At 38.0% G+C, this 21,719-nt stretch overlaps 1 protein-coding gene across 16 annotated transcripts in view; it reads left to right on the plus strand.

Moving 5' to 3' along the window:
• Positions 1-21,719, plus strand: part of CADPS (calcium dependent secretion activator) — a 550,474-nt gene that overhangs the window by 194,517 nt on the left and 334,238 nt on the right. For all 16 annotated transcript variants that reach the window (XM_074284209.1, XM_074284210.1, XM_074284212.1 and 13 more), the window contains exon 4: positions 20,298-20,378. In XM_074284209.1, coding sequence (XP_074140310.1) covers positions 20,298-20,378 — 81 coding nt within the window. The remainder of the gene's footprint in view (positions 1-20,297; positions 20,379-21,719) is intronic.

A 21,719-nucleotide genomic window follows, 5' to 3' on the forward strand; every position in this document is an offset into this window, starting at 1 on the left:
ATTGGCAAGCCACTCTATTACCTTTTTCCAAAAAAACCCATATGTGGTCACAAAGAGCAGACACGATTGAAATGATAGAACAACAATCATAATAATAATATAATAGCATTAGTACTTAATATTACTTAATAAAAAGTGCTTAACAGTACTTAAGAGCTTGCAAGATGATACCATTTATGAACTCATTTAATCTTCAAAACAACTCTGTAAGACAGGTTTTATTAAGAGCCTCGATTTTACAGTTGAAACTGAGGTTCAACAAAGTTAAATGACTTACCCAAGAGGATACATTTATTGCAGTGTCTAGTACAGGTTTTTTGTTCGTTTGTTTGTTTGTTGAGACAATTGGGGTTAAGTGACTTGCCCGGAGTCACACAGCTAGGAAGTGTTAAGTGTCTGAGATCATATCTGAACTCAGGTCCTCTTGACTTCAGGGATGGTGCTCTATCCACTGAACCACCCAGCTGCCCCATGGGACAGGTTTTGAAACTAGGTCTACCTCACCTTAGGTCAGAATCTATGAGTTACCTAAAGAGGTGACCTTTTGAGGGAAAACAGATTTCATTGATATTCAATATTTGTGGGATTTCTCAACTTCACTGCCAAGCATGTTATTTTTTTCCACATTGACATTTGCAAGTTGCCCTTTGCCATGATTTAGAGTCGGAGCCAAGGGAACATCATCCTACAGTATTAACATCCCTTGATCTCCTGTGATGTGTACTCTCTGCTCTCAGTGCAAGGAAAAAAAACAAACTTATCCTGGTGCTTAAGGACACATATGGCTTATGTTGGACAGCAACTCTGGTGCACTGAGTTTCCCAATTTGTTGATTTTTTACTTGAAGCAAAGTTGGCATCCAAATGACAATATGGCATTTTATTTGCCATTCCTTGATTAACCCTTCTTTAGTCATTCATTTATTTCCTATCTCATCTGTATTTAATTACGATTTCACATTTATTACTGGACAATCTGTATGTGGCCCATGTGCATCACCTTGATATTTAATCTATGTGCACTTATGTGTGCCCTTGTCACCTCGATGAGAATGGAAGCTCACTGAGGGCAGGAATTGCTTCATCCTTTGGACTTGTATCCCTAGTACCTAGCATGGGGTGGGTGCCGGGATTCTTAACGATGAATATTTCAAGACTGAAAATCAGAAGATTCAAGTTTTCATCTTGGCACCTCATTTTAGAGTGTAGGGGTGGGGAATGAAAATTGAAAGAGTACCAGAGATCCTTCAAGAGGTCCAGATCTATCTTCTGATGCTCACTACCTACATGAATTTGAAGAACACTTCATTTAAATTCACTGGGTTTCAGTTTCTTTATATGAAAATGTAGATGGTTGAACTTGATGGCTCCACGACCTCTTCCATAGCTAAAAATATGATCCTCTAGGAACTACACTTAGAATTCACTAAAACCCAAGTGTGAATCAGGTCTCTGATATTTATTGGCTATATTTCTATCTATGAATGATTCATTTATCATTTATTATTATTATTAAACGCCAGTTTTCCCATCTGTGAAATGGGAATAATAATATATTTATTACCAATTTCACAAGGTCATTGTGAGAATCAAATGAGATCATGTCTGTTAGGTTTCTTGCAAAATTCTCTTTTACTTAAAAAAAAAATGTTCACTAGACCCTATCACTCCAAAAGTGATCAACCTATATCTCTCCAAAAGTGATCAACCTATATCTCTCCTTCCTTTCATAACTAAACTTCACAAAAAAAAGCTATCTATACTTCCAGCCTTCAATTCTTCTCTTCTCACTCCTCAGGCCTTTACAACCTGATTTCCAATGTCCTTACTGAACTGAAACTTTCTCTCCAAAGATACCAAGGATACTTGCCTGATCTGATAGTCTGGCTTCAGTGCTCTTCCTTAGTATGTCTATGAAATTCCCAATATATGCCATGGCTTTCTGGTTATCTCTGAGTTTTCATGACACTTTTGTGTTCTAGTTCTCTTCCTTCTGACTGATACTGCTTGCATCATAAGTCATCATTGATCTCATTTCCCCTAATGGTTGATAGATTCCAAGATTCCTGTTCTGGATCTTATGCTCTTTTTGCACTTTCTCTTAATTCCCTCTTAAGTTCCTGATGGATTTTACATTTTCTCTATGCAAGTTATTCTCAAAGCTCCAGGATCTCCCCTGAGCTTACTTTTCACATCAACAATCATATACTGGACATCTCCACCTTGATGTTCTGGAGATAATTCAAATCAGTTATCCACAGCAGAACTAAACCATCTCCTCTTTCACTCTTCTGTTGAAAGCACCATGATCTTTGGAGTCTCTTAAGTTCTCATTATCAGCAATCTCTTCCACTCCCTATTCTTCTTTCCCTCATATATTCAATCAATTGTGAACTTTTGCCATATCTTTCTCCATAACACATTTGATTCACCTCTATCTATATAACTGATACCTAGGTCAGGTTACTGAGTACTGGACATAGAATCAGGAAGACCTGAATTTTAATCTGGCCTCTGACACTTGACCCAGAGCAAGTCACATAACTCTGTTGCCTCAGTTTCCTCATCTGTAAAATGAGTCAGAGAAGGAAATAGCCAATTATTTTAGTATCCTTTGTGAAGAAAACCCAACTGGGATCCCAAGGAATTGAACAGGTGACTGAAAAATGATGGAATAAGAACAAATCTTGAGAGGTAATGGATTCTCTTTCACATATCCTCAGGCAAAGACTGGATTACCACTCATCAACTATACTGGAAAGAGTAATCTGACATTAATTCTCCAAATCTAACTAACCTTACTGCTCTCCCACTCTTGTATTTATTTTGCATATGTTCTGTATGCAGAGTGGTCAAGTAGATAGATAGTCTCACAGCCAGGAAGATCTAGATTCAAGTCTCACTAGAATATGAGTTCTTTGGAGACAGAGAATGCTTCATTTTTGTCTCTGCCTTCCTGGAAATAAGCATAATACTGCATACAGCTGGCATATACTTAATAAATGCTTGCAAACTGATATTGAGGATTTTTGTTCAGGTCCAGGTTGCCCACTAAAAGTCCTTCTGAATCTGAGATTCTCATTCTGGAAAAGGGAGAAATAAAACATTTGAGGAGAGAAGCAGTCTCTAATTGCCCTAAGTACCAGTGGGACCACTGTTGCATGAGGGAGGTCCGGAATTTGCTACTCCCTTGTCCCTCACATCATAAAAGCATAGGAAGACGTCCTCCAAGAACCTGAGGATGTTTTTCCTCTAGTGCCTTCTTTGTAGTACAGATGGAGAATGACTAATATAGAAGCATGACTTTCTGCACCTACTGCCATGGTCCCTTCTTGTGTGCTTCTTAGAGATGCATCATTCTATTAGGGGCTATTGATTCTTCCCAGAAAACTAATATGCTTCTTAAATGGCCTGAGGCTCACATGACTAGAATTGCAGAAGCAGAATTTTAGAGCAAATTATGGACCTGAAATTTAGAGAGATTTGAATTCAAATCTTGCCCTACATGCTTACAAGTCACTCTCCATTCTGAGCCTCTGGTCATCTGTAAATTACAAATCTCAGTTCCCCCTAGCCACTGCCTCACAGGGTTGTTGATAGGATCACATGCAGGTGAGATACTTTACAAACCAAGAAGAGCTCTATAAATGACAGCTGTCTTATAATAATCATCATCCTCATCCCCATCACTGTGTAAAAGAGCTGTTCTCTTCCTTCCCATAATAAAGCCAAATGGTTTTAAGTCCCACATTTCCTCTAAACCCAGGGAAGCTATTAATGGTCCTCCATACCTAGTTCAAGGTGACTTTGGGAGTCATACAATCAATGTATCATCCTAGTATTTCTATGGACTTTGAAGCTCAGCCCACTCTGCATCTATTGCCTTGCTTGTTATTTTATTTTGTTTTGTTTTGTTTTCAATTCCATGGAACAAGGCACTATAATACCCCTTTTCCCACTGCTTTCCTGCCTCCTTTTGTGTGCTGTTTTTCGCCATTCAGTAGCAAGCTTTTGGGGGCCAGGAACTTTCTCTTTATTAATTGTATTCCCAGCATTTAGCACAGTGTCTATACTTGGCAGTATTTAATAAATGTTTATTGGATTCAACTGGAGGCACAATAGGTGGTTTTATCTCCTTTGTACAATTGTAGAAACGAACCAAAGACCTCTACTAATTCTTTCAAGGTAAGAGGTAGGATTTGAACTTAGGTTTTTGTGACACTAGATTTAACACTCTCATCTACCAATCTGAGCTGTCTCGATTATAATCTTCAGGTTTTAAATTGGAAATTTGTCTAGCTATTCTCATTTTTGTTGTTCAGTTGTCTGACTCTGTGATTCCATTTGAAATTTTCTTGGCAAAGATACTAGAGTGGTTTATCATTTCCTTCATTGATTCATTTTACAAATGAGGAAACTGAGGCAAATAGAGTAAGTGACTTGCCTCAGGTCACTCAGCTAGTAAGCGTCTGAGTACAGATATGCAGTCAGGAAGTTTAGTCTTCCTGACTTCATACCCAGTGCATTGTCCATTGTACCACCTAATTTTACTAATCTCATTGTAGAAGGTTAGATGGTGACATTTTGACTATCTTCACTTCTGAAAGAAGGGAAGAGAAATGTTAATTTTCTTCATGTAAATTAGCTCCTCAGGGAGACACTGGCCCAAAATTATTAGTTTGGTAAAAGGAATACAAGGTATGGATAGAGAGGACCTGGGCTTAAAACCCAGCTTGGCCATTTACCACAGGGTGACTTTGGGCAAAACACTTACTATTTCATACTTCAATTTTCTCATTTGAAAAATGAGGGAATTGAATAAGATCAGAGGTCTTAATCTGGGTCCTTTGGATTTCTGAGGAATATAAGATATATTTCAATGGTGTGAAGGAGAACATAAATTTAGATGAAAAAATACATCATTATTTCAAGATAATTGACCCCTCTTTTTAATGCTATATGTTTTATTTTATTCATTTAAAAATCTTATTCATTGAAGGGGAATCTATCTTCCACTAGACCATTCAAGTGCTGATGATGTGAAAAGAATTAAGATCACTCTTAAACTAACAGTGTAAAACAAGGAAGACAGAGGGAATAGAAAACTTAAAAAAAAAAACACAATTAGTAACATTTGTGTTGCACTTTCAAGGTTTGTGCATAGGAATTTATAAATAAATATTTTAAATATCATTTTATCTTCCCAACAATCCTGAGAGATAGGGATTATTATTTCCATTTTACAGATGAGAAAACTGAGGCAGACCGTTAGGCAGACTTCCCTAGAGTCATCCACCTAGTAAATATGTAACGATAAATTTGAATTTAGATACTTTATTTAGCTGTGTCAACTCCCTGCCTTCCATGAAAGGAACAATGTCAATTTATATTTCACTGCTATGTCCATTTTTGAGCAAACTAAGTGATAATACATTCTGAGGCACGTCTTTATTTACACAATTACCAAAAATATACAAAGAAGATAAGCTGCTCTTTTGTACATTGCAGCTATGTTTATGTTATTGATTTCTTTTCTGTATACCACCCTGCTTTTTTCCTTTCTTTTTTTTTTTACCTCTATGCAGTGAAGGACAAAAAAAAAGCTAGAACAAAGAAACTCTAATTTTTTAAATTAATACTTATGTAATTTAATTAATTTAATTTCCATTTAATTTATTTAATTTTTTTGTTTATTTTATTTTATTTTATTTATTTTAGAGTCAATGAGGTTAAATGATTTGTTAGGGTTATACAGATAATAAATATCAGAGATCAGATTTGAACTCCAAATGCTCTATCTACTGTGCTATAACTTTCACAATTTTTTTAAGGAAGAAAAAACCCAGTTTTATAAAACTAGCCAAAATGTATCTGAGTCTGACACTGTATCTATCTACTAGCTATTATCTATCTACTAGCTACTATCTATCTACTACCTAACACTCAGTCTTCCTCTCCCACCTTTTCAATAATGGGAAGGAGGTACCTTTTCTCATCTCTGTTTTTGAAGCCATTACAATTATGGCTACGTCTTAATTAGTGAGAATGATGACTCCCCTGAAATTGCAATATTTTAGTTAATTATAATTTTAAATAGTGAGAATTTAAATACATGTTATCATTTTAAGGGATTTTCTCCTCTAATCAAGCTCTGGATATACACAATGTTCAATCTGGAATATTTGTTCTTTTCATTCATTGCTAATTCAAAGGCAGAATTCTCAAGACAACTAATGTCCCCGTGTTTTTCAGTGAAGGCAAATTTGCTTTAAGTGAGTATTTTAGCCACTGAAAAAGGGAGTTGTCCCTGAGTGTCGACAAATAAGTTATTCTGCTTCGCTGCAATAACATCTGAGAAAATGGCCATCATATTGTACACGTCTTGCAAGGTCTGGGGTGTAAAAGACTTCGGGGAGGAAGTATAGAAGCTGCCACAGATTGGTCTGACATCATTCTGGCTCCAAAGGCAGAACTTTGGCAATGGGGGCTTGGGCAGCCACCTCCACTCTCTTTGGGAATGAAGACAGCCATGGCTGTAACTTTCCAGACTGCAGTGCACCAGAAAGGTTGGCACTCTGTGGGGCACTCTGTCTCTGGAGAAGGATTGCGAATGTGGGGAGGTGGTGGAAGTGGGAACATTGGCAGCCTGTTACAAAGTGCTTTATGGGCCTCTTTCATCAATAGTTTTCTTCAGCAGTGACTTTGGGCTCTGTCAATTCTGGAAGCCAATAGTTCTAAGAGAATGAAGATGGCAACAATGAAACCTGATGGAAAAAAGGGAGAAATTGAGTTACAACTGGCATCAGAAGGGCTGATTTTAATGCAAAATTACTTTTATAGGTGCCCTTTCCTCAATCTCTCATCCTCACTCCCTGGAAAAAATAAGCGAGGGAACTTAGTAAATGTAGCATTGATAGAGCATGCAGTGGGGCTGGAGGTAGCCAGGACTTATTAAATGTCAGCCTAGATCTGCTCAGGGTGATGTTCTAAAAGAAAACCTGACTTAGGAGGCAGGCGAACTGGATTTGAATCTCAATTTATTACTGAACAATGTGATCTGGTCATGTCATTTTAAAATTGGGAGCCTCAGTTTCTTATTACCTTCAATTCAGGAGTTCACTGACTAGGTGATCTCTGCAGTCCTTTTACATCTTGACATCCTTTTTTATCCTCTCAGTTGTGTGTGAATTCCTTGAAGTAGGAACTGGTTTTTTCTCCTCTTTGTCTCCTTGGTCCTAGAAAAAAATAACTGGCAAACAGTAGGCACTTAATAAAAGCTTACCCTATTAGATTAAATTTTATTACTGGAAAATCTTTACCTACTAAATGTTGTTTACAATGTTTACATACTAAATGTTCTGGGCATCTAGTTACTTTATATTTAAATACAATTAAGACTCAGTCAAATAGATTTAGAGTTGAAATTTTCATCCCTTTATTTTATAAAGCAGAAAACTGTAGCCCTAAGAGGTAAATTGACTTGCCCAAAGCCATCCAATAATGAGGGGCAGAGTTGAAAATTGAATTCAGGATTTCAGTATCAAAATCCATAATTCTTTCCACTGTACCCATTTTTTCTTTTTTTCCCCTCTCTGTCTCTGTGTGTCTCTGTCTCTGACTTGTGTGTCTGTCTCTGTTGTTCTCTCTTCTTCTCTCTCTCTTTCTTCTCTCTCTCTCTCTCTCTCTCTCTCTCTCTCTCTCTCTCTCTCTCTCTCTCTCTCTCTCTCTTTCTCTCTCTCTTTTTTGCTCTCTCACTCTGTCTCTCTCTGTCTGTCTCTGTCTGTCTCTCTCGCTCTCTCGTTCTGTCTCTCTCTGTCTGTCTGTCTGTCTTTCCCTCTCTCTTTCTTGTTCTCAAACATGGCACAATGAATACAGAACTGATTTTGAGTAAGGGAGACATGCAAACCCTGCCTCAAACATATACTGGCCTATGTGACCCTAGGAGGATCCTTAAGCCTCAAAACCCATGGCCAATCTCTAAGATTAATAATTTCAGGGCAAATAATGCATTTTACTTGTAGAGAATGCAACTTTTTCTGAGTTTGCTAAAATAATGGAAGGAAGGAAGGAAGGAAGGAAGGAAGGAAGGAAGGAAGGAAGGAAGGAAGGAAGGAAGGAAGGAAGGAAGGAAGGAAGGAAGGAAGGAAGGAAGAAAGGAAGAAAGGAAGAAAGGAAGAAAGGAAGAAAGGAAGAAAGGAAGAAAGAAAGAAAGAAAGAAAGAAAGAAAGAAAGAAAGAAAGAAAGAAAGAAAGAAAGAAAGAAAGAAAGAAAGAAAGAAAGAAAGAAAGGAGAGAGAGAGGGAGAGGGAGGGAGGGAGGAAGGAAGGAAGGAAGGAAGGAAGGAAGGAAGGAAGGAAGGAAGGAAGGAAGGAAGGAAGGAAGGAAGGAAGGAAGGAAGGAAAGAAGGAAGGAAGGAAGGAGGAAAGAAAAGGAGGGAAGAAAGAAAGGAGGAAGGAAGAGAAAGGGAGAATAAAAGAAAGAAAAGAGAAAAGGAAAGAAAGGGAGAGAGAGAAAGGGAGAAGAAAGAAAAGAAAAGGAGAGAAAGGAGAAAAAAGCTAAGTATGACAGATTTTCCGGGAGAATCAAAGCACCTCCATTAATAGTATGGCAAAATAAAATAGATCCTATTTTCTTTTGGCTGAAATATCTGAATTCTTGCTTCGTCTCTTCGTTGTGCTTATTCTCAGATGTGTCTTCATTGTAGAGATGATATTACCTAGGGGATTCAGTAGTAGTTTTGCCACCTGATCGAAGCTTCCCTCCAGAGAGTTCAACTACACCAGGGAAAAGGGGGAGGCAATTCTGCCCCCTGGGATACTGAGGTAACAAGGAGTATTTCTCCTTTCATCCCCTACAGAATATTCCATTGGCCTAGCTATTCCATCGTATACAATCTTTCACGTAGGGATACAAATGTCTCTTTTGAGGCTGGCTTTTAAAAGCTGATCTTTTTACCTCAACTCACATCCAACATGGAGCCAGCCCCCACCGTCAAGAAACTTTAACATTTGTGGTCCCATTGATTTGAATGTTCTCTCTGTTGTTGCACGTTATGCGTCCCTCTGTGTAACTTGTACATAAGTTGCAAAGCATTTGCTGTCCAGTAGCCAACTTTTGGTGATGTGTCTCTAAACTTAGCTAGGTTTGCAGTCCTTTGATGGATGGTTCCTTGCCAGGTCTATACTTAAATCTTTGTCAGAGGGATAAGACCTCTCAGAATTTGTACTTCTTTGGCAAAAGCTTCAAGAACCCAAGGTGACCTCCATGCCCCATTAGACAATAGTGCAGGAGTTTATTGGAAGAAGGATGCCCAGGATGGCCAGAAATTCTCAAACTTGCCAAGAGTGATAGCATTGCACCATGGTGCAGTGGTAAGCATGCTATATTTGGAACCATAGGACTTGAGTTCAAAACTCAGTTCTGCCACTTATTACCTCTGTGACCAAGGCTTTGCCCTTCAGTATCTTCATCCACAAAATGAAATTGAACAAGATGAACTCACAGTCCCTTCCAGCTCTAAATTCATGCTCTTCTGATCTATAATTTCACCAACTTAGGGATGAATTAGTACAAGAACATTCTTTCATCAAAACAGATTTAGCCTGTTTAGATGACTTGGTAGTTAAGCTTTCTATCAGGATTCTTAGCCTCTCTTATATATCATGACCCTTTTGGCATGATGGATCCCCATGGATCCCCTTTTCAGAATTATGGGATTATAGAAGAAAACAATTACACTGAAATTTAGTTAACAATATGTTTATAAAACTGGCTCAGATTCTCCTGCTTATGGTCTCTTTCCCAGAGAGGTGCCTGATTCACACAGCGGTTATGATATACTCAAAGACATATGGCTACTATTTATCTCAGAGCAGATTTGAACCCTAGTTTTCCTGACTCCAAGATTGGTACTCTAGAAATGATATACTCAAGGACATATGGCTACTATTTATTCTAGGCCAGATTTAAACCCTGGTTCTCCTGCCTCCAAGAGTGGTACTCTGGTCACTAAACCATGATACCTCAGTGGCCAGTAATGAAATAGAGAATCATCAGCTGGAAATGACCTCAGAGGCCATCTTGTTCAACCTACTTCTTTTACAGATGAGTAAACTAAGGCTTTGGTTAATCCTTCAATCTTGAAGAGGACCAAAATGGCGTCATTATGTTATAATTGAGGCTTGGAGCAGCTAGATGGAACAGTAGATAGAGTTCTGGGCTTGAGATCAGGTAGACCTAAATCCAAATTTAGCCTCAGGTACTACTTAACAGTCCTGAAAAGTTCCAAAGCCTCGGGCTCAGAAATGCTTGATAGATGCACAAAAATGAGCAACAAGGCACTTCAGTTCTGCCTCAGTTTCTTCTTTTGTAAAATGATTGATAATTTGATCTAGTTACAAGGTAATTGTGGGAGATCAGATGAAATAATTCATGGAAGTGTTTTGATGACCTTTAAGCACTCTCTAAATAACTTTAGGCAAGTCACTTAACCCTGTTTGCCTCAGTTTCCTCATCTGTAAAATGAGCTAAATGAGGAAATGGTAGACCACTCCAGTAAACCCCAGATGGAATCACAAAGAGTTGGACATGACTGAAATGACTGAATGGAAAACTGAGACTTATGAATGGTTTGCCCAAGTAGTAAATATAAGTAGCAAATATGGGAACCCCAGGGTCTCTGGCTCTAGCACCAATGGTCTTCTCCTGATATTACTTTCCTGTTTTGAGCATTTCAGGAGAACAAAACTATTTATAAGAGAAGTAGCTTAACTGACAGATGCTGGCCTAAATTCACCACTTCCCTTTGACTGGGAAGTTTAGAATAGGAGAAAAATCATAAGAAAGCAGTCAGTACAACCTGCTTATTTCATCCTTGAGATTAAATCAAGGCTGGAAATGTTAGCAGTTGTGACTTTGCTTTTGAGAAAAAGGGGCTTGCGGTGTCTGTTTCTATCACTATAAAACAAAGTACGGCCAGAAGCTTGCTTCGGAACAAAGCTCTCTTTTTTCATAGACATGACTGTAGACACTAATCTGAGCATTTCGCGTCTAATTGGGCAAAGATTTTACATGTGGGTGTATATTTTCAAAATCTCAAGAGGCCTTGATGGGAATCCTGTTTGGATGGGGGTTGGGGGGACTCTGTGTCTGATCTTTTTCTCCCAGAGGAAAAAACCAGCACTGTAAATAGAGCTGTTCCCATGGTACCTTGCAAACTGAGTAGTTTCTGTTTATTTTTTTTCTTTTCTTTTCTTTTCATCACTCCAAAAGATAATCACTTTATTTGTTTATCTTTGCTTTAGAATTTCAGGATTTATTGATGGGTGCAGGGATGACAGTCTCCTTGATCAAATATATTCTTCTTTGTGATGACCAGCTTGCTTAGAGACTTTCCGCTTCCCCTTACCCCCCCCCCATCTCTCCTACTAGTCATTAACTATGAGGTCCTTCTACCTCTGGGTCATTCTTGCTAATTAAAAGACCTAATCCATCCAAGAGCCCTGACCCTAGAGACGCCAGCAGACACCAGGAGACAAATAACATTTGTCAAGAGCAGCTTTCAATTCCTGGCTCTGCAGACAATGGAATATGGAAGCTGTCAAGCCAGAGAGTCCGGAGCAAGTCCTCTGCTAGGAGCTTTCAGAGCTTGTAGCTTTCACAGTCCAAACTGGCAATGCCCCTCTGTGGTTCCGACCGGAAGTGCAGGTGATACAAACCCAGCACAAAGCAGCCCTGGAGCTTCTGGGACTTGGAAAGGCAGGCATTCCCAAGAGGATGATATAAGAAATAGATGTTATGCTGTGGGGTCCTCAGAAGGAAGGACATACACGTGTGTAGTGTCCTGGATGCTTTGTGCTGCTCTGCCTACCACCTGAGTCCCAGCAGCAGTTATTCTACCTGGCAGAATAGGCAAATGAGGACAGTCCTGAAAAGTCCCGAAGCCTCGGGCTCAGAAACGCTTGACAGATGCACCAAAATGAGCAACAAGGCACTTCACTTCTGCCTCAGTTTCTTCTTTTGTAAAATGATTGATAATTTGACCTACTTACAAGGTAATTGTGGGGGATCAGATGAAATAATTCATGGAAGTGTTTTGATGACCTTTAAGCACTCTCTAAATAAGAGCTATCAATACTTTTTGTTTCTGTACATGAAACCAACCTTTATGTCACATATATCATAAGCATATGATAGTACATCATCAGGGGATGTTAGATCATATTACATTATCTTATTTCATTTCATGTTGTGCTATATCATGCCACTTTACATCGTAACATGCCCTATAATAATACGTTGTGCTACTCTTCCAAATTCCACATTAACAATGAGTCCAGCCCCCACAGCAATTACTTTACTGGTTTCTAGTCAAGTAAAACACATGGTCTTTACAAAAGTTTCCCAGAAAAGTCTTTTTTCTGTCCTTTTGATCATGCTGTAAATATCAAAGAATAGTATATATATATATATATATATATATATATATATATATATATATATATATATATATACACACATATATATACATACATGTATATGTGTATATATACACATATATGTTTATACATGTGTGTATATACATGTATGTATATATGTACATATATGTGTGTATGTATATATACGCACACAAACACACACACACACACACACACACACACACCCAGAGAGATATATAGTAACTCTAGCCAACATTGTTATAGCAGTTCAAAGTTTGCAAAGGACTTTACATCAGTTGTCTCATATGATCCTCCCAACAACTCTGAGAACAGGAGCTATTATTATCCCATTTTACAGATGAAGAAACTTAGTAGTCAATAATAACTAACATTTAGGTAGTCCCTAAGGGCTGTAGGATTAGTCCTGAGGAGCTGGCAGTGGGGTGTATCTAATACCTTTCTTCCATGACTACCAGGCTGTTTTTAGAAAGGGCTATTTATTGAGATGATCTAATAATAAATGTTACTAAGAAACATCACCTCAAAAGTCTATGGCAATGGGGAGGCTAGGTGGCACAGTGGATAGAGCACGAGCCCTGAAGTCAGGAGGACCTGAGTTCAAATCTGGCCTCAGACACTTAATAATTCTTGGCTGTGTGACCCTGGGCAAGTCACTTAACCCCAATTACCTCAGCAAGTGAAAAAAAAAAGTCTATGGCACACCTGTCATCAGCAGCACACAAAGAGTACATGGAAAAGTACATCCAAGCTTAGAGAATACATGAAGCAAAGAGGGAATTCACAGACCCAGGCTCTAGAAGTCCTTTTATTCTACTTGGGGGATGCTTCCATTATTGAAATTGCCCCCAGAAGCTGTTGTCATGGAGGATGATACTCAATAGGACATGCGAAATCCCCAAGATTCTTTGTGCCTCTTAAGGAACTTATCCATATAAAGGAGAGGAGATGGAGGAGGTTGGGAGTAAGACCAAAACCCAAGCTAAGGTCCCCTTCTTCCCATTTCCCAGCAGTGCATCTTCAGAGTTTGGGCCAGAATTCTTCCCTGCCTCACCTCCTCTCATCACTCTTCTGCCATATATGTGAATCACTTTGGTCCCGGACTAATCTCCTCTTCTAAAGATAATTCTTAGACCATCACCAAGTTTCCTCTACCAATCCAAACATTCTTACTCTCAGCATAAGTATATGACTGATTAGTTAGTAGCTTGAAATTTGTTTTCTCTCATAAATTTGCCTTGTCACTTAGTAGGGAGTAGGGACTTATTTTATTTAGTCATTTCCTATCCATACCTATATTGCACGCCTACATGCAAATATACATGTATATATACTCACATGTATTATATGTGCACACTCATATACATATGTGTGTGTCTCCTCTATTAAAATATGCATTCTTTGAGAGCAAGCAAGAATTATTTTTGCTCTTACATAAATTCCCAGGCTTAGCATAACATCTAATTCAGAAAGAATACATAATAAGTGCTTATTGATTGATAATTTAACAAACTAATTTCACTTTCCCCATCCCTCCAAAAGGATATAAGTTCCTCATGAACAAAGTTTATATCTTCTATCCCCATGCTTATATAATTAGTGTCACATAGTGCTTGGGAAATCTATATGTATATATCATCTCCTCCCATAGAATGTAAACTCTAGAAGGGGAAGGGATTTTTTTTCTTTTGGGGGGGGATTTTTTAATTTGGGGATTTTTTTAATCCCAAAGCTTAGCACAGTTGCTTGCATAAAGTAAGTTCTTAATAAATGCTAATGGATTGATTTATTGACTATTGACTGATTGATGGTTTTCCCTCCTCCAGTAGTATTTAATTCCTTGAAGACAGGGGATGTTTCATTTCTGTCTTCCGATACTTTGTGCCTGACACATAGTTGTTGCTTTTACATTTATTTAAATAATTACTAAATCATAAATATATAGGTTAAAGTAAAGAACAATGAATTTAGCCACTCAAGAATTTATTGGTGAAGACAGAAATCAGGCAATTTAGGAAGAAAACCATTGTATTTTCTTGAATTGATCACAAAATGGCAGCTGTATATATTTGGACCCATGTTCAATCTACACTACTGTGGTTCTTGGGAGTATTTTGCTACAAACTAAAAGTCCAATAAGATAATTCTCATGCTTCTGAGGAATTTCCTAGAGGATAAATTTATTTAGAAGACTTCTTATTTTCCCTTTGCAGTGTCCATTTTAGAGTTGACATGAATAGCTTTCTCCTGAATTTACATAAACTCTTTAAATAAATTCCTCACTTTGGATCCTAAGAAAATCATTTAGCTATGGCTCCATGAAGTCTCCAGATGTTTCATTTGCATATGTATTTTAGTTCAAGAGAATCTAAATGTTTAAAGTGGATTTGCACCTGAGTTCTGCTGGAATTCCAGGGCAACAAGAGACCAGTGATTGAACGGAACTGACATGCAATTCCAATGAGCCACTCTTTCCCATTTGGGGATTGCTGACAGTGATGGGATTTATTGGGAGGCATCTCACTTTCTTTAGATTTATTTAAAATATATTGTCAAAAAGTCTTAGACTTTATCACCTTCACTGTTCCCTTTCCCTCTAAATCTATGAACTTTGGGCTATAAAAGGCAAAATAATGTGGTGGGGAGATTGCTAGATTTGGAGACTTAGAGCATGGGTTTGAGGTACAATTCTGTGTATGATCTTGAACAAATCACTTCTCATCTTAGCACCTCATTTTTCTCACTAATGAGGTAGATGAACTAGATCTTCAAAATCCTCTCTAGTCCAACATTCAGATCCATTTTCTTCTTACTGGATCCTTCTGAACTCCTGAAGAGAAAACTTTCTCTAGTTTTGTGGATCATCACTTCTCCTTAATGCATTAGAGCTGCCTGGAGCACTCAGATGTTAAGGAACTAAATCAGTCATACTGCCTGTATATGGCAGAGACAGAGCTTGAATTTAAATCTTCCTGAAGTTAGAGTTAACCCAGTGATCAAGCTTATACCAGCTTGACTGTTAAGTATAGTGTGAGCATTTGTTGTTGCTGTCATATTGATTTTTCAAACATGTCTGACTCTTTGGGATTTTCTTGGCAAAGATACTGAATTGATTTGCCATTTCACTCTTCAGCTCCTTTTACAGATATGGAAACTGAGGCAAACAAGGTGAAATGACTTGCCCAGGATCACATATCTAGTGAATATCTGAGGCCAGATCTGAACTCAGAAAGATAAGTCTTACTGCCTCCCGGTCCAGCACTCTATCCACTATGTTATCTACCAGCCTTTACCTGCTGAGTAAACATTTACATCTCAGAAATCACAAATGTTGCATATGAGGGTTTGATTTTTTTTATTATTATATATTTTTATAATATTATCCCTTGTATTCATTTTTCCAAATTATCCCCCCCTCCCTCCACTCCCTCCCCCCGATGACAGGCAATCCCATACGTTTTACATGTGTTACAATATAACCTAGATACAATATATGTGTGTAAATCCCATTTTCTTGTTGCACAATAAGCATTAGATTCCAAAGGTACATGTAACCTGGGCAGACAGATATTAGTGCTAACAATTTACATTCACTTCCCAGTGTTTCTTCTCTGGATGTAGTTGTTTCTGTCCATCATTGATCAACTGGGAGTGAGTTGGCTCTTCTTTATGTTGAAGATTTCCACTTCCATCAGAATACATCATGAGGGTTTGATTTATTGTTTTGTTGACTGTCTAGACTTAAGAAAGTGATGGAGAATACATGTTCATAATGTCGATTAAATTCAAAAGTGTGTGGCAAATTTTCAGAGCTAGTTGTTAAATATTTACCAACATATTCCTGCCAGCTCTCTATCCCCTACAGCAAAGATGTCAAACAGTCCCAACACTTCCAAATGCTCCAGATTAAATGGAATTGGGAAATGTTTAACAAAATAAGTAAAAATACAACCCAGTGTGGTTAATGTTAATTTGTGAGTTTCTAATTTACATGTGGCCAACCTGGCTTCATTCCATTTGAATGTGAGACCACTATAGCACTAGGTTTTCTTTTTAAAATCATGCCATCAGGAAAATAATTGATGTAGGGAAAAGAATGCTGAAAAGACTCAAAAGATCTCCATTCCAAACTACCAACTTTTTAGCAGTATGACCTTAGGCAAGCTTCTCTGAGTCTCATTTTCCTGCTTTGTAAAATGTATGAGAGTATTTCAGCATCTAACCACAGGGTTGTTGTAAAGCTCAAGCACGATGATGTACACACATCACTTTGCAAACTTGAAAGTGTTCTATCGGGCTGTTCTCATCTGTCACTATCACAGAGCTGTTGAAGAGGAAAGAAAAATAAAAGAGAGAAAAATCACCTCTTCCTGGATAGACTTGCACAAGACAAGCATAGAAGAACAAAATTCTGTGTGTATGTGTGTGTGTGGAGAGAGAGAGAGAGAGAGAGAGAGAGAGAGAGAGAGAGAGAGAGAGAGAGAGAGAGAGAGAGAGAGAGAGAGAGAGAACTCTCTCAACTCTCAACTCATGAAAAGAAATAAGAAAAGTGAAAAGGATGGGGGACACAAAAGGGAGAAGTTTTGTACTCATCCAGAGACATGGTGGTGAAGTGGAAGGATATGGCCTTTACAACATGTCATCAGAGTCCAAAGAGCAAAGCACAGCTGCTCTGGATCCTTTCTCAAAATGGAAAGAGGGAAGGAAGAAGAAAGAGAGAAAAAGAGAGAGAGAAAGAGACAAGCACACACACACACACACACACACAGAGAGAGACACAGAAAGAGACAGAGAGAGAGAGACAGAGAGAGACGAGAGACAGAGAGACAGAGAGAGAGAGAGAGAGAGAGAGAGAGAGAGAGAGAGAGAGAGAGAGAGAGAGAGAGAGAGAGAGAAAACTCTCTCAACTCCCAACTCATGAAAAGAAATAAGAAAGGTGAAAAGGATGGGGGACACAAAAGGGAGAAGTTTTGTACTCATCCAGAGACATGGTGGTGAAGTGGAAGGATATGGCCTTTACAACATGTCATCAGAGTCCAAAGAGCAAAGCACAGCTGCTCTGGATCCTTTCTCAAAATGGAAAGAGGGAAGGAAGAAGAAAGAGAGAAAAAGAGAGAGAGAAAGAGACAAGCACACACACACACACACACACACACACAGAGACACAGAAAGAGACAGAGATAGACAAAGAGACAGAGAGAGAGACAGAGAGAGACAGAGAGAGAGAGAGAGAGAGAGAGAGAGAGAGAGAGAGAGAGAGAGAGAGAGAGAGAATAACATTAAATAAGCATTTGGTTAGCATTTACTATGTTCCAGGCACTGTGCTAAGCACTGGATATGGGGAATGGCAAAAAATAAATCTCTGTTCCCAAAGAGCTCTTGGTTTAATGAGGGAGATTGTATGTAAACAGATATGTGTATACTGAAGGTATTAGCATTAGGGGGAACAGGAAAGGAATCTTATAAAGATTGATAGTTGAGGAAGGAAAATTAGGAGCCAGAGATGAGGAGAGAATTTCAGATGTGGAGTTAAAGACAATGCAAGACAGTGTCATCAGGAGGAACCAGTAGGCCAGTGTTGCTGGATCAGAATATGTTGATATTGTTCAGTTGTGTTCAATTATTTTTTAAATACTATTTTATTTTCCCAGATACATGCAAAGATAGTTTTCAACATTCACCATTGCAAAATTTTGTATTCCAAAATTTTCTCCCTCTTCCCCCTTCATGCCAAGACAGCAATCAATCAATATAGCTTAAAAATGTGCAATTCTTCTAAACATATTTCCATATTTGTCATGCTTGAATGAGAAAAATCAGATCAAAAGAGAAAAACCATGAGGAAAAAAACAAGCAAACAACAATAAAAAGGTAAAAAATATTATATTTTGATTCACATTCATAGTTCCCTCTCTGAATGTGGGGATGTTTTCCATCTCAGTTCTATTGGAATTATCTTAGATCATCTCATTATTGAAAAGAGCCAAGTCCTTCACAGTTGATCATCACATAATCTTGTTACTGTGTACAATGTTCTTTTGGTTCTGCTCACTTCACTTAATACCAGTTCCTGTAAGTCTCTCCAGGCCTTTCTGAAATCATCCTGCTGATCATTTCTTATAGAACAATAATAATCTAAGTTATTCAGTCGTTCCCTAACTGATGGGCATCCACTCAATTTCCAGTTCATTTCCACTATAAAAAGAGCTGCAACTAGTTTTGTACACGTGGGTCCTTTCCTCCCTTTTGTGATCTCTTTGGGATACAGACTCAGTAGAGAACACTGCTAGATCAAAAATATTCACACTTTTATAGCCTTTTATGCATAGTTCCAAATTGCTCTCCAGAATGATTGGATCATTTCACAACTCCACCAACAATGCATTAGTGTCCCAGTTTATGTCCAACTTCATTTGGAGCAGTTTGCCATTTCTTTCTGAAGCTCATTTTACAGATGAGGAAACTGAGACAAACAGGGTGAAGTGACTTGCCAATTCACTAGCAAGTCAAGATGTCACCTTCATGATTTTCTTCAAGAATGAAGGATGAGGGGGCAGCTAGGTGGTGCAGTGGATAGAGCACCAGCCTTGAATTCAGGAGGACTTGAGTTCAAATCTGGTCTCAGACACTTAACACTTCCTAGCTGTGTGACCCTGGGCAAGTCACTTAACCCCAGCCTCAGGGGGGGAAAAAAAGAATGAAGGATGAACAAAAACAACAAACAAATAATGAATTGCTTGTTATGCCAATGTACTATGGTAGGAGGGAATCAATATGGTCAGATTTATAATATAATCACTAGCATCTAAGCAAAGGATGGATTAGAATGAAGAGAGGATTGAGAAAGTTAAAAGGATATTGCAGTTTGTGTATTTGTATGTGTGTGTGTGTGTGTGTGTGTGTGTTTCCCAAAGCTTTAAATAGCTGTTTCATCATGATGTCCTCCCAAAGTGACTTTTGCAAACTTATATTGCCATTAATTCCTCCAGTGTTTATTATTGTTTATTTCAGAAATGGTATTTATTTTTTAAAAATCTTATCCATTTGTTAGGGTAGGTTTGACTCTTACATAGAAAAGGCATGAGAGGAAATAAAGAAAGAGAATTTAGGTTGTTTTCCTATTCTAAACTAAAGAGGTCCATAAAAAGAAAAGAGCTCATAAGTGCCATTTCATATTCTCCTTCAAGTCCTTTTTTATTGCTGGTTCATTTTTATTAGATAGAAGGCAACTTGCTGTGTTTGAATGCCCTGATCTTCTGTTTATCAAGCTTCCTTTTCTGTGAATGAGCAGAGATGATGCTCCAAATTACTGATGGGCTGTCTTATAATTAGAGTTTAAAAAGGGATGTTAGGCTTGCTTTGGGAAATGAGGAGGGAAGAGTTACAACTCACATGGTCCATTTCTTTTTATTAGCTAACTCCCTCTTTATCCATTTAAAATGTGTAATTTCTTTCTCTACCTGAGGCACAGAAGTAGAAGGAGATTCCCAGGGGAATTTACTTTGGATCAATCCTATTAGAATGTAAGCTCCTTGAGGGCAAAGATAATTTTAATTTTGTCTTTATATTCCAAGTGCCTGGGAAATTGTAGACAATAAATGCTTTTGATTCATTGAAGGCCAAGGTCATAGGTCCCAACCCATCAACTTGTGCCTCTTGGTGTTTAGATGTACATTTTGTTCCAACAAATGGGCATGCTCATTAAGAGCTTGGTGGTATTTGGAGGAGAACGATAAATTTAATAATTTCAATTATAAAAGTAGTGAGCGTTTTCAAGGTGAAATGAGCTCATGGTCCTTGACTGCATCAAGTTCACGGTCTATATCTTTGTGTTTTTTGTTCAGTTGGACAACCCCGATGAGCAAGCTGCACAAATCCGCCGGGAGTTGGATGGACGCCTCCAAATGGCAGATCAAATAGCCAGGGTAAGGATGTTTTTGGAAAAACTTTCTGTGCCTGTCTGTTTGCTGACATCTGAATACTAGGGCCTAGAGAAAATTCAATTCAAACCCCACCCAAGAAGCTCAAAGCTTCAGATTTCAAACAAGACTCTCACCCTATTAAATCTAATAGGGAATCATGCTTTGAAAACTCTCTCCTGTTTTGTCTTTTCTTCACAATATTTTAATCAGTTATCACCTGCTTCCAAAACTGAGAAGTCAATCACTTATTTGAGAAAAAAGTCTGATTTTGAGAAAAGGTGACAATCTGACTTAGTAAAAAGTCTGAATTACATGCACACACATGAAACAATGCAATTTGGCATATAGAATTTTGGACTTGGAACAGGAAAACCTGATTTTAAACCCTGCCTTTTATCTAAGTAGTTTTGTGACTATGGGAAATTTACCACCTTCTCTAATCCATACATCTGGACAACCATTAAGAAAAGATTTTTTTTCCTACCCCCAAAGCAAAAACTGCTTCTCTGTAGTTTCTACCTTTCTCCTAACTCTATCTATTGGGTCAAATAAATCAGATGTAAATCTATTCCCACATAATTATTCTTTAGTTACTTGAAGATGGTTAGTATGTGTTCCCTAATTCTTCTCTTCTCCAGGCTCACACTTTCTTAAACTGATCCTCATATAGCATGGCCTTATTTTGTTCACCCTTCTCTGTACACATTTCAGTCGACCAATACTCTTCCTATAACATTGTGCCCAGAACTAAATACAGTATTCAGATGTGGTCTGACAAAGACAGAGTATGGCAAGCTTATCATCTCCATAGATCTGAATTAGGCCTTTCCTAATTCAATCTATGAGGGTACCAAGATTGGGGGGTGGGGGTTGTTGTGGTTCACCATAGACTCCTGAAAGGCTTGGAATCCACTAATACTCTGAGATTTTTTTCCATATGAAAGATTTCTTGCAATGTTTTTCTTATCTTTGTATATGACAAACTGATTCAATTCAGATCATCAACTTAAGTTTTGCATTTAAACTTTATTTTATGAGATTCAACCTAAAGTTGTAAACTGAGTGGATCTTCTTAAAACCTGTTTCTATTTTCCAAGTTGTCAGTTATTTCCCACAACTCAGCATCAATAAATTTGAGAAACATACTACCTAAGAAAGTACGCAGTCCTTAATAAAAATATTTAAAAACTTGAGATGCCTGGGACACTAGAGTAGAGATCTCCTGCCCAATTGCCATTGATCCACTGTTAACTGTTCTTTTGAACTAGTCATACCTAATACTCAAGCAGATTTTCAATAATGCAGATCAAAAGCTATCCATCATCTCCATCTTTGGCCATATCT

Source organism: Sminthopsis crassicaudata, chromosome 1, assembly GCF_048593235.1.
Source record: "Sminthopsis crassicaudata isolate SCR6 chromosome 1, ASM4859323v1, whole genome shotgun sequence".
Taxonomy (NCBI): Eukaryota; Metazoa; Chordata; class Mammalia; order Dasyuromorphia; family Dasyuridae; genus Sminthopsis; species Sminthopsis crassicaudata.